This window comes from Scylla paramamosain, chromosome 5 (genome assembly GCF_035594125.1).
Source record: "Scylla paramamosain isolate STU-SP2022 chromosome 5, ASM3559412v1, whole genome shotgun sequence".
Classification (NCBI taxonomy): Eukaryota; Metazoa; Arthropoda; class Malacostraca; order Decapoda; family Portunidae; genus Scylla; species Scylla paramamosain.
Window position 1 is genome coordinate 35,850,056 of NC_087155.1, and position 12,912 is coordinate 35,862,967.

A 12,912-nucleotide genomic window follows, 5' to 3' on the forward strand; every position below is an offset into this window, starting at 1 on the left:
ATAATAATAATAATAATAATAATAATAATAATACCACCCCAATACAATTTTTTTTCCCGACTACAACTACTATTACTACTGCTACCACCACCACACCACCACCACCGCCGCCATACAAATAATTCTCCCACAACTTAACTCTCATCAACATAAACCCACTGAAGTGCATGCATTGTATTTATGTATAGGTGGTATATGCATGGGTAATATCTTCCTATACGTCAGCTCGGTCCTTTCCCTCACCGCCAGAACCGCCTCCACGACATCCACACACCCCAGGACACGGTGCAGCAATACGTGGAGAAGTTCAACGAGATTAGAGAGGGCACCACCTTTGCCGGGACGCAGACAACGGGCTCCGGTTCTTAGCTCACTGGCATCCTTCCCTTCTTCCCTTCCTCCATGGATAATTTCTTTGCTTATTTTGTTCTTCTTTTCGTCTCCCTCCCTTCTTTCTTGCGTCTCGTTCATATTTTTTTCTCCTCGTTTTTTTTTTTTTCTTTCTTTTTTTCTTATCCTCACCTAATTTTCTTTTCTCCCTTTTTTCTTTCTTCTTCTTTTTTTATTTTTGCTCCTCTTCCTTATTTCTTTCTCCTGCATCACTTGTTGTTTTCGCTTTTTCTTTCCTTCCTTCATTCTTTGCTTTCTTTCCTTTCTCCCTCCTTAATCATTTCTCTTTTCCTCCTTTTTTTCTTTATCTTCATTTTCTTCCTTCCCACTCTTATGCACACCTGACCTCTCTCTCTTTCTTCTTCCTTCTCTTTTCCTCTCTCATCTTCTGTACTGTCTTTCTTCACTACTTCTCCCATTATCCCTCTTTTTTTTTTTACTTATCTTATGGTTTTTTTTTTCTTTCTTTAATCTCAAGTATCCGCAATAAATTTCCTCCATTTCCTTCCTCTTATCTCAGATCAATCAACTATTTTCGTCTTTTTGTACTATTCTTTTTTTGCTTCTCTCCTCATTTTTCTGCGTGTCTTTTTATTTACCTTTTTTTTTTATTGACGTCTCCAACCTCAAGTCTTCTCAATCCATTTTCTTCCTTTTTCATTAATTTTCTTCCCTTCAGCAGCACATTTGAGTTTCCCTCCAATCCTTTCATTTTCTCTCGTATTCAAAATTTTTCCTTAAGGATTTCCTCCCCCCTTTCCTTTCGTATTCCGTCATAAAAGACGTGATGAGAAGATGATTCCCCTCTACCATTATCCTCCTCTAGCCTTTTTTTCCCCTCTGGATGGGTATTCTGTGTCTCTTTCCCCTCTCCCCTCACTCTCTCCTCTCCTATTATCACAAGGTATCCTATCCATCGTCCCTTTCTCTCCCTTCGTTATTATCCGCCTCATATTCCTACTTGTATATGACCAATAGTGTTTTCCTTTTTTCCCCTCTTTTCCCCTCTCCCTTGTTTCCTTCTCTCCCCTCCCCTCTCAGCTCAGGATCCAAACATAATCATGCTGTGTCACCATCCCTCATCTCCCTCATCTCATTACTTTTCCCTGCCTGCCTCCTTCCTGTCAAAAGTTAATTCCCTTACCTTTCTCTCTCTCTCTCTCTCTCTCTCTCTCTCTCTCTCTCTCTCTCTCTCTCTCTCTCTCTCTCTCTCTCTCTCTCTCTCTCTCTCTCTCTCTCTCTCCAAAATCATTCCCTTTTTTTTTGAGTGTATAAAAATAACTTGGTGTTTTTGTGTTGCTTTCACCAGAAAACTTATCCTTTTATATCCTATCTCTCTCTCTCTCTCTCTCTCTCTCTCTCTCTCTCTCTCTCTCTCTCTCTCTCTCTCTCTCTCTCTCTCTCTCTCTCTCTCTCTCTCAAAGAAAAGAATGTGATTTTTGTACTTTATAATAAATTTGCATATAAACTTGAGTGTGTACTTTCCCTTAGAGAGAGAGAGAGAGAGAGAGAGAGAGAGAGAGAGAGAGAGAGAGAGAGAGAGAGAGAATGTGAGTTTGTAATTTATATATTTACATATAAACCAGTGCATATTTTGTCTTCAGAGAGAGAGAGAGAGAGAGAGAGAGAGAGAGTAAACAACCCTCCCCCTCTCACACACACACGCACACACACTATTGGAGGCCCGTTCGGTTGTTCCCTAAAGACTGGTGATTTAAAGGGAAACGAGGAACCAGTTAAAATTTTGTTCCTCCCCTTTCGTGTATATCATTCTTACTCATACATACTCCACACCCCACACTGAGGATGGGAAACTCTGGCAGTCTTGTGTATAAATGGGTGTATATATTGTGTAAAAAGAAGTATACAGATGACACGTCTTGGCACACACACATAAAAGAAAAAAAAATGGAAAACTCCCTGAAACTCATAAACTCAACTCATAACTGGAGCGGTGAAAGATGCGAATGTCCGGTGCACTTGTGTGTGTTATGAACAGTCGACGATTGGAAAGTTATGCTGTGATTCTGACTCTCTCTCTCTCTCTCTCTCTCTCTCTCTCTCTCTCTCTCTCTCTCTCTCTCTCTCTCTCTCTCTCTCTCTCTCTCTCTCTCTCTGTTTACTATAGCGCTCTACTGTCTTGCTCTCAATATGTAAATGAAAAAAAAAAACATCTTAAAACATTCTAGCCTCTCATCCCCCCAAAAAAAGCCAGGGAGGTGATAGGTCAAGTTCACTGGAGTGTTTTTTCCCTTTGGCAAAGCAGAATCGCCAAACTAACACTTATGTAAATTTTGAAAACGCCCTTGAAAACCCCAATAACTTCCACTGCAGACTATTGAAAGCACTAGAGATAAAGACGTTGATGTTTAATGATACGAACTTATTACTCTATTTGTTTTCTTCCTTCTTGTGTGTGTGTGTGTGTGTGTGTGTGTGTGTGTGTGTGATCCCTGACAAAAGAACGAGGCGGCACATACAAAATTTAGTGATATCTTTGAAATTCACCGAGAGATACGCGGAACTGGAACGAGTTGGTGAGGGAAAAGTTTGCTGTTTTTTGCCTCACCCCTTTCTTTCCCTCCTTATCAGCTCACTGCAGTGGATTGGAACTCCTCGTTTGCGGGAACTCCTGAGGACTATGAGAGCTCAAGACCTTACTTGATATGAATAGGGAATTATAGATTTTTTTGTTTCTATGCCAGTATTACTATAAGCTTTGTTCTCTCATTAGGACTGTTTTCAAAGACCAATGAGGAAAAAGATATCTTACTCTATATCCGGGAATGTACTGTACAAAGAACCATTAAAAAAAAAAATCGTTTTATTTCAGCTAATTTTAACAGGCTCTTGTGGAAATGACTAGGGATTTCAGATGTTTTTATGATTCTAGTGAATCTGGCCTTCAGTATTATTAATATGAAAAAAACACGGATGACAATCTAAACTAACCTTTCAAAACTCCTAATCAAACAACAAATCCATAACATCAACCAAAGACCTTTTCTTAACACATACAGAAGCAACACAAAGAGAGAAGGTTGCCTTGGGAACATGAGTGAGCGGGGCCAGGAGGCGTGAGGCAAGCAGTGGGAGGCGACCTGATTGTGGCAGGAACACTCATGGGCCCGGTGTCTTTAAAATCAACTACGTACTTCCCATTAGCCGTAGCTTACAGTGTGTGCGGCTTTGTCGGCAGCGCGGCCCTCATTCGGCAAAGCTATGCATGTAATATCTGCAGCCCGCCACGGGTCGCCCCTCACCGCTGTATCTCTGCAGCACAACGCCACCCGCTCATGACGCTGCAGGTGTGTTTCCTCTGCTTTACCCTTGCTTTCGTGTTCCCTATTTGCACATCTGTTTTCATGGTCCCTATCTCTTGTTTTCATGGTTTCTTTTCTATCTCTACTTTCACGTTGATTTTTCTATACCTGTTTTCGGATTTTATATTTCCACATCTGCCTTCACATTTCCTTTTCCACACTTGTTTTCATGTTGATGTTTTGTATCTGTTTTTTACGTTCCCTTTTTGTCACATCGCTTCCACTTTTCCTTTTCCGGATCTGCTCTGATATTCCTTTCACTTATGCTTGCCTTCACATACTGTTTCTCAAGCCTGCTTTCGCGTTCCCTACTTCAATACCTTTGCTATTTCAACTTAAACTATCATCCTCTTTCCTTCCTAACCCTTTCCACCACACCTTCCATTTTTTTTTCCTACTTTCTTCAAGACTCCACACATACAAGACCTTTCTTTTCCCCCTGTCCTGGTCTTTTCTTCACTTTTCCCCCTTTTCTACACCTGCCCTTGCCTTTCCTACCTTTCACCTGGATCCTCTTAAAAACTCCCGTTACATCTGTGAATCAGACAAGATATCACACCGCGGCGCGCTTAATGGTGTATAACGCGCGTGAAGACCTGGATTCTATTGCTATCAGGTGAGAGACACCGATGATTGCCGCTAAGGGAGTGTGTGAATGCTAATCGAGCAAGAACTGAACCAAACACCTGAGGAGTGGCGGGGGGTAAGGGAACTGTGGACTTGTTATTGTTATTAGTATTATGATTGTTTCTTTGTGTGTGTGTGTGTGTGTGTGTGTGTGTGTGTGTGTGTGTTTCTACGTAGTTTTTTTTTCTTTATTGTTGATTTTAAAGTGAATTTTTCCTCTTTTTCCTCTTTTTTCTTTTTTTTTTTCTCTTTTCTGTCTTTTTGATGATCTTTCTTCTTTTATAGTATTTTTGTTGATGTTGTTGTTGTTGTTATTGTTGTTGTTGTTATTGTTGTTATTGTTGCTGTCGTTGTTGTCGTTGTTGTTATTCTTTCCATTGCCGTTGTAGCACCATCACCACCACGACCAGTACCATCACCACAAGCACCACCCCCCAACACGACCACCACCATCACCACAATCACCATCGCCCCACCACCCCCGTCACCACTACTACAACGACCACCACCACCACCACCACCACAATCACCCCCACTCCCACCAGTGTATCATTTTGTCGCTATTATCATTATTGCTGTTCCCGCTGCCGCTATTCTGTTATGTTGTATTATTAGATGAGCGTATTAGCACTCTTGATTATCAGCGGCGAAATTTTGTTAACTCGTAGGAATTTAAGGCCGCGTGACAGTTAAATTAGAGGAGGGGGATTTATGAAGGCATGACCGGAAGTGGTTTGCAAAGTTTTAGCGGGCAGTGGCGGGGAGAGGAGGAGGAGAAAGGAGGAGAGAGAGGATGAGGAGGAGGAGAACAAGAAAAAAATAGAAGAAAAATATGACAAATCTAACAACAACAATACCAGCAACAACAGCGACGACGAAAAGACGAAAAGAAGAAAGAAGAGAAAGGGAAAGAATAAGATGATGATGATGATGATGATGATGATGATGATGATGAGGAAGGAGAAGAGGAACAGAAAAGGAAAATAAAGAACAAGAACAAGAACAAGAGGAAGAAGAGGAGGAGGAGGAAAAGAAAACAGTAGAAATAGAAAAAAATGAAGAGACCAAGAAGAAGATGATGATGATGATGATGATGATGGTGATGTAATTGATAAAAAAAAAAGATGAGGAACAGAAAAAGGAACATGAGCAGGAGGAAGAAGAAAAGGAAGAACAAGAACAAAAACAAGAATATAAGAAAACACTAAAAATTAAAAATAGCACCCACCACCATCACCAAACACAGACACACACACAAAAAAATTACACTTTCAACTTTTTTATTTCAACTTCAAATATTTCTCCTCCCCTTTTTTTTCCCCATCCTGAATTTTTTCCATCATGCCCTCCATTCTTTTCCCTCCATTTCTTTGAGGCTACGAGTACTTGTATGGGGGCCCTTCTTTCCTTCCTGTCTCTTTCTTCCCCCCCCTCTTCCTCCTCCTCCTCCTCCTCTGGTGTCTCCCCGGGCAAGTCCCTAATCTCTTCTCCCTAATGATCCCTTCTTTTGCTCCTCCATATTTTTTCCTCTCTCTCTCTCTCTCTCTCTCTCTCTCTCTCTCTCTCTCTCTCTCTCTCTCTCCTCTCTCTCTCTCTCTCTCTCTCTCTCTCTCTCTCTCTCTCTAAATGTTTTTAATGTGCCCTCTTTACGTTTTCTTCTTCCTTGCCTTCTCTCCAACTTGCTGCCGTGCGTCTCTCCTCCTCCTCCTCCTCCTCCTCCTCCTCCTAATGGTTCTCTCATAAAATGTCAAAAGGGAGTCTCAAAAAATTTAGCTCATGACGCACGCCCTCAGATTTTTCCTGCTGTGTGTGTGTGTGTGTGTGTGTGTGTGTTGTGTTTCGTAGTCACTTGTTTGTACTGCGTAATTGCACTGTTTGATTAACTTGTTTCACGGCCAGAAAGAGAGAGAGAGAGAGAGAGAGAGAGAGAGAGAGAGAGAGAGAGAGAGAGAGAGAGAGAGAGAGAGAGAGAGAGAGAGAGAGAGTGGAGTCTATTATTCCGAATCAACGTAATGGGGCTTCGTTTAAAAACCTTTCATTTCGGGCTTTCATTCCATTTCCTCTACTCTCTCTCTCTCTCTCTCTCTCTCTCTCTCTCTCTCTCTCTCTCTCTCTCTCTCTCTCTCTTGCACACCCATCTAAATCCACACACACTCATAACAATACATACCAATAAATCTATAATGTATCACTGAATAAACACGTATGAATAAATAGCATGTGAATAAGAAATAAATGATAATAGCAGCAGTCAAAGTACTTCACTCGTGCGTAGGAATATTTATGTATTTTCATTTAGCAGTGGACGAGGAATTTTGGGAACCCAGGCGAGGGAGAGAGGAAGATAACTCTGCTCACCGTAAATTCTATCGGGCTAGGGAGAACCACTATTACTGTGTTACTTTGCAGGTACAGGTAGGTAGATTGATAGATAGATACCTAGATAGACAGATATATACAAATAAACAGACAGAGAACCATTACCATTGTGATTTAGGTAGATAGACAAATAGTTAGATGAATAAGACAGATAAATCGATAGACAGGTAGATAGATCGATAGATAGGTAGATAACAGGTAAATAGATAAATAGATAGATAGGCAGATAAAGAGTTAGATGGATGGATAGATAGATAGATAGATAGATAGATAGATAAATAGATAGATGATTGCCTAGAGAGAGAGAGAGAGAGAGAGAGAGAGAGAGAGAGAGAGAGAGAGGAGAGAGAGAGAGAGAGAGAGAGAGTAATTACAACGAGAAATTCAGAGGATATTGGGATAGATGGAAAAGGGAGGGTGATGGACGGTGAAGGGAGAGGAAAGGAGAGAGGGAACAAATGAATAGGAGAGGAATGATGAGAGAGGAGGAGAGGAGAGAGGAGAGAGATTATGAAATTACAGGAGATATGGAAGAGATGGAGGAGAGAGGAAGGGAGAGAGAAGAGGCGAAAGTTGCAGTAAAGGAGGAGAGGGAGGAGTAGGAAGAAGAGGCAAAGGAGGGAAGGAAAGAAGAAAAAAATGGGGAAAAAATGTTTATTGAGGCATAACGATTGGCACGCCTACATACATACATACATTCATATATACATACATACATGCACGAAGACAGACAGACAGACATAAACACTTACACACACACACACACACACACACACACATACTTACATATATACATAAAGTTTAGCCTTTTCCTTTTATTTTTTCCTTTTACATATTTCATTTGCTTATTTTTTTTATCTCTTTTTTATCCACTCGTCCTTAGAAAATAGAGAATAAAAGCGTATATCTATCGACTGCCATTTTTATTATATTTTCTCTTCTCTTGACTCGAAAAAAAAAGAAAAAAAGAAAACATTTCCCAGTTATTATACAAATTCAAACTCTGTAAAAAAAAAAAAAAAAAAAAATCTAAACTTTTCACGAAGTACTCAGCGACTTTTTATGCATTGAAATGAGTCAACAGAACGAGCGTGAAAAGATAAATAAAAACATACCAATGAAAATAAGAAAACATGAAAAAAATATATCGAAAGACGGACATAAAGAAACATGAACAAAAATAGATAAATAGAGAGACAGATAGACAGACACATAAAAAGATATACGAATAAATAAAATGATACACACTGACAGACAGAAATACACATACAGTATCGTTCATTCGTTCCACATCAGAAGTCACGATTTCACTGTTGAAGAGGAAGAGAAGATGCCTAAAGGAAGGGGAGACAGCGAGGAAGGGTTGGAGAGAGGGAGGGGAAGGACGTGGCAATGGGAGGCGGGAAGGGCAGTGGTGGTGGTGGTGGTGGTGGGTAGTGGTGGTAGTGGTGGTGGTGGTCGGTCAAAGCTCATGCCTCAAGCCACGTTTAATAAGGAGGAGGTGACGGGCGGCGCGTGAAATATTACCACGACCATTGCTTCTGTTTCCCTGCGTCTCCCCTCTCCCCTTCCACCACCACCACCACCACCATCCAGCCACTCCACCACTCCACCACACCACTGCTTCTGTTTCTGCTTCCGCGTTCCTCCTCACCACTCTATCCTCCACTATTACGTCAGGTTTCCGCTATCGTATCCCCACCACCACTCCACCAGATCCTCTCTACAACTCCAAACTCATTTTTTACACACTATTGCATCCACTTTTTTTCTCTCTCTTTCTCAACAACTCCACTAGTCACTCTCTGTTACTATTCTACTTCCAGGGTCCCCGAAACAACTCCACTGGTCTTCAATTTCACTCCAGCAACTCCACCACTTCACAAACCTTTCCTCCACTCAACTGATTCACAAGTGCATCCACTCTCACATCATCTCCTTTCCTCATTCCTTTACTCAACCCACTTCACAACTCTTTCCATCCCTCTCCCGACCCTCTGAGCCACTAACACCATTACAGCTACCATCCCATTAGCGTCTGACATAACCCCCACCATTAGCAGAAGCCAGAGAGTCGAGGGTTCCTTCAGTGCCCTCAATCCTGTACCCTCGCTTGCCCCTTCCTACCTGTGCCTCATCCTCCTCACTTTCCTCATCCCTCATTCCTGAATATCGACGGCAAAGTTATCGGTCACCTGAGAGGTCTTGAAGCCACAGGATCTTACAAGTTAAGCTTCCTCCTCTTCCTCTTCTTCTTCTTCCTACTCTCACCCCTTATTCTTCTTTTGACCTCCCTATCTTCTTTTCTTTTGAACAGGTGTGAAGAGTCGCTCTTGACTCCCTAAGAAGGCTCACCTGACAGAATAATAAGGCATCCTGTACCTGGCTGGCGGATCAAGGAGGTGAGGAAGTGAATCAAGGAGTCTAATTGTCGATTCTCGCGTGGTGTTTTGGGTGGTGGTGGTGGTGGTGGTGGTGGTGGTGTGTGAGTATGGTTCAGTTGTTGTGGGTTTCTGTTTATTTGTTTCGTTGATTGGTGGTGATGGTGATGTTTGGATGGGTGGTTGGTTGGCTGGTTGGTTGGTTGGTTGGTTGGCTGGTTGGTTAGCTGGTTGGTGATTGGTGGTGGTGAAGGTGGTGGTGGTGGTGGTGGTGAGGATGTTTGTTGTTGTTGTTGTTGTTGTTGTTGGTAGTGGTGGTGGTGGTGATGGTGGTGGTGTTATTCTTGTTCTTCCTACACTTGTTTTTGTTGTTTATGCTCCTCTTACTCTTGTTCTTCCTATACTTGTTATTGTTGTTCTTGTTAATATTATTCTTGTTCTTATTCTTATTCTTGTTGTTATTTTCTTCCTACACTTGTTCTGGATATTCTTGTTATTACAAAAACAAAAAGAACAAAGTTCGTGTTGTTTTTGTTCTTCTTGTTCTTCTTGTTCTTTCTTATTTTTCTCACCCCTATCCTATCCACCTCTCTAATGCAAGAGTTAACCAATATTCTCAGTCATTCATCCCTTTCTCTGGTAAACTCTGGAACTCCCTACCTGCTTCTGTATTTCTACCTTCCTAAGACTTGAATTCTTTCAAGAGGGAGGTTTCAAGACACTTATCCTTCGATTTTGACTACCGTTTTGGACCCTATTAGGGGACCGGTATCTCAGTGGGCCTTTTTTTTTCTATTGGATTTTTGTTGCCCTTGGCAGGTGTCCCTCCTACATAAAAAAAAAAAAAGCAGTACTATAACCAGAAACAGTACATCTATCATCATTACTATACTTATCTTACGATATTCCCGCTGTTTATACAAATTTGCCGAATGTTTCAGTCTGCCTCGCAAAATGATGAGCGAGGCGAGGGGAGGGAAATGAAATGTGAGTGAATGGAAAAGATGAAACAACGAACGTCAGCTTGTGGAATGGAAAAACCAGTCCAGTAATGGGGGAAAAAAAGCGGCTTTGGTTTGATAGAAGGGAAAAAAAAAAATATTGCCTGATGAAAAAGGGAAGTAAATAGAAAAAATTCAGTTGATGTGTGTTGGCAAGAAAAAAATATATAATTTGAAAGAGCATATATATATATATATATATATATATATATATATATATATATATATATATATATATATATATATATATATATATATATATATATATATATATATATATATATATATATATATATATATATTCAGAAAAAAAAATACATATACACACATCCCATCACACACACACACACACACACACACACACACACACACACACACACACACACACACACACACAGGCACGCGCGCGGGTTGGAGAGGGCCAGCAGAGATCAACGCGTGGGTGTGGGAGGAAATACAACAAAAAGGACAATGAAAACTGAGGGACAAAAACAAAGACAATTTCCAGCCAACAATTGAACGCATTCCTCTCGGTATTCCCCACCAGCTGGCGAGCCGATTCCCTCTCCCCAGCACTCTCCCTTCTCCCCAGCACTCTCCCCTCTCCCCAGCACTCTCCCCTCTTCCCAGCACTCTCTCCTTACCCATTCTTTCGCCCTTTCACCACACTCCCTTCGGTCCTGTTCACCTCTCCAATCCTTTCCTTTTCTAACTTCCTTACTCATCTCCCTTCTATTCCTGATTTTCCTTCAACATATTCCCCTCAGACCCTTTCTCCCAAGCACGCTCACCTCACCTATTCTTTCCCATTTCACTACCCTCTCCTGATCCCTATTTCCATTCTTCAGTTCCTGACTTACTCCTTTTCCTTCTTTTCCTGCTTTTCCTTACTTCATTCCCCCTTTTCCCTCTTCCACAGTGCTCGTTTTTTTGCTCATTATCATTGTATCCCTCTCACGTGTTTTCGGTCTCCGTTCCACTTCCCAATCCTTGCTTTACTTTTTTTTCCTCTCTTTTCCTCTTTCCCCGTATTACACTCCCCTTCTATTTTTTTTTTAGTTTTTTTCCCCTTACCTAATCTTCCTCGTTTCTTATTCATCCCTCCCTTTGTTTTCCCTCTCCAGTTCTCTTCTGCTTGCCTTTCCCCAATGCATATTCATCCTTGCTCTCCCTGTCACTTCTATATGTGGCGTCCTTCTGTGCAAGTCCCTCCTTCATTTCTCTTTCATCTCCCTCCTCTTTTAAAACCTCATCACCATACACACACACTGCACTCTTCCTTGCTTCTTTTTTCCTCATGTCCTCTGTCCACCGCTAGCACATCTTCTCTTCCTCTTCTTCTTCTTCTTCTTCTTCTTCTTCTTCTTCTTCTTCCTACTCTTCTTCTCCTCCTTTTCTTCCTCCTCCTCTTAAGAGAACAGCTTCCGTACTTCTTCTGATTCTATCTTCTTTACAATTCCTGCTCTGTCTCGTTTCTGTGCAGTTCTTTCTCCTCCTCCTCCTCCTCCTCCTCCCTCCTCCTCCTCCTCCTTCTCTTCCTTCTCCTCTTCCTTCTCCTGTTGGTCTTCCTACTCTTCCTCACTCGCCACATTCTCAAGGTCGCTAGAATCACGGAAGCTTGGTGCAGGAAATTCCACAGAAGCAAAAGAAACTGCCGCCGATCACACAAGGAAAGCTGATATGACAGAGAGAGAGAGAGAGAGAGAGAGAGAGAGAGAGAGAGAGAGAGAGAGAGAGAGAGAGAGAGAGAGAGAGAGAGAGAGAAAGTAAAAATTTGGCAGTGGCGTGTAGGTTCTAGAATTTGATTTCGGGGGAGATAAGGTTCCCAGTAATATTTCCAGGTTATGAGAGAGAGAGAGAGAGAGAGAGAGAGAGAGAGAGAGAGAGAGAGAGAGAGAGAGAGAGAGAGAGAGAGAGAGAAAAAAATGAGTCGCCAGTGAGGGGGACAGATTAAGTCACACGCTGGATGGAAGCTGCTGATAAAATTCGTACTGGATGAGAGCTTGGCTAGAAAAAAAATGAACGTATACATCACAAGAAATCAACACCCACAACTGCCGATGGAATCAAATTAACTCTGGTTCTTATCGTTCCACAAGACGCTGGTGATAAAACTCTTACAGAATGAGAAGTCGGTTGGAAAAAAAAAAATATGTATAGTATCAAGGAAATTAATGAATCCTCACTACAAAGGATATTAAATTAACTCTGACTCCCATGGTTCATTAATTAATATTTCTACTGCGATATGCAACAATTTACAGCATTAAAAAAACAAAAAAACAATGTATGAAATGTTTATAAGCCAGTCTAATGTTGGGGCGTGGCTGCAGAACAAGAAGAAAGATGTCAGATTGATCAGCAATTAAGGAGCGATGTGCCAAATACCAGTGAATGGATTGAGCTGTTATAAAACTCGGACTGGATGGGATATATATACTTTTGCCTTCTAATATCGTAAGAAGCTTCAAGTAACAAGTGCCATACCGCCATTAACAGTCAAAGGAGGGAATGAAAGAAAGCTAGGAATGTATGAAACAGGATTATAGCTCCGCCAAAGGTAAACAAGAAAAACAAGATATAAAGACTTGATAAACAAACTTCGCCAAAGATAAACAAGAAAATAAGATACAGAGAAGTGATAAACATAAGATTCGCCAGAGGTAAACTATCACTACCCTAAACAATTGGACGAGAAGAAAACAGCAGGAAGATATTAAAACACTAAACCCAAACTCACCAGCAGTGCCTCAGGTGTGTTTCAGTAGGAGCGTCCGAGGCGCCGCCACACCTGCGGAGGGACAGGCATAC

The 12,912-nt window shown here is 41.5% G+C and overlaps 1 protein-coding gene and 1 long non-coding RNA gene across 2 annotated transcripts in view; one reads left to right on the top strand and one right to left on the bottom strand.

Annotated features, from left to right (window-relative positions):
• The window catches only part of LOC135100894 (mediator of RNA polymerase II transcription subunit 20-like), a 40,716-nt gene extending 38,864 nt beyond the window's left edge, over positions 1-1,852 (top strand). The window contains exon 6 of the mRNA XM_064004451.1: positions 250-1,852. Within this exon, the coding sequence (XP_063860521.1) occupies positions 250-369 (120 nt within the window). The 3' untranslated portion in view covers positions 370-1,852. The remainder of the gene's footprint in view (positions 1-249) is intronic.
• The window catches only part of LOC135100895 (uncharacterized), a 36,126-nt gene extending 23,214 nt beyond the window's left edge, over positions 1-12,912 (bottom strand). Inside the window, exon 1 of the long non-coding RNA XR_010268954.1 lies at positions 12,842-12,912. This is a non-coding gene — a long non-coding RNA (uncharacterized LOC135100895). The remainder of the gene's footprint in view (positions 1-12,841) is intronic.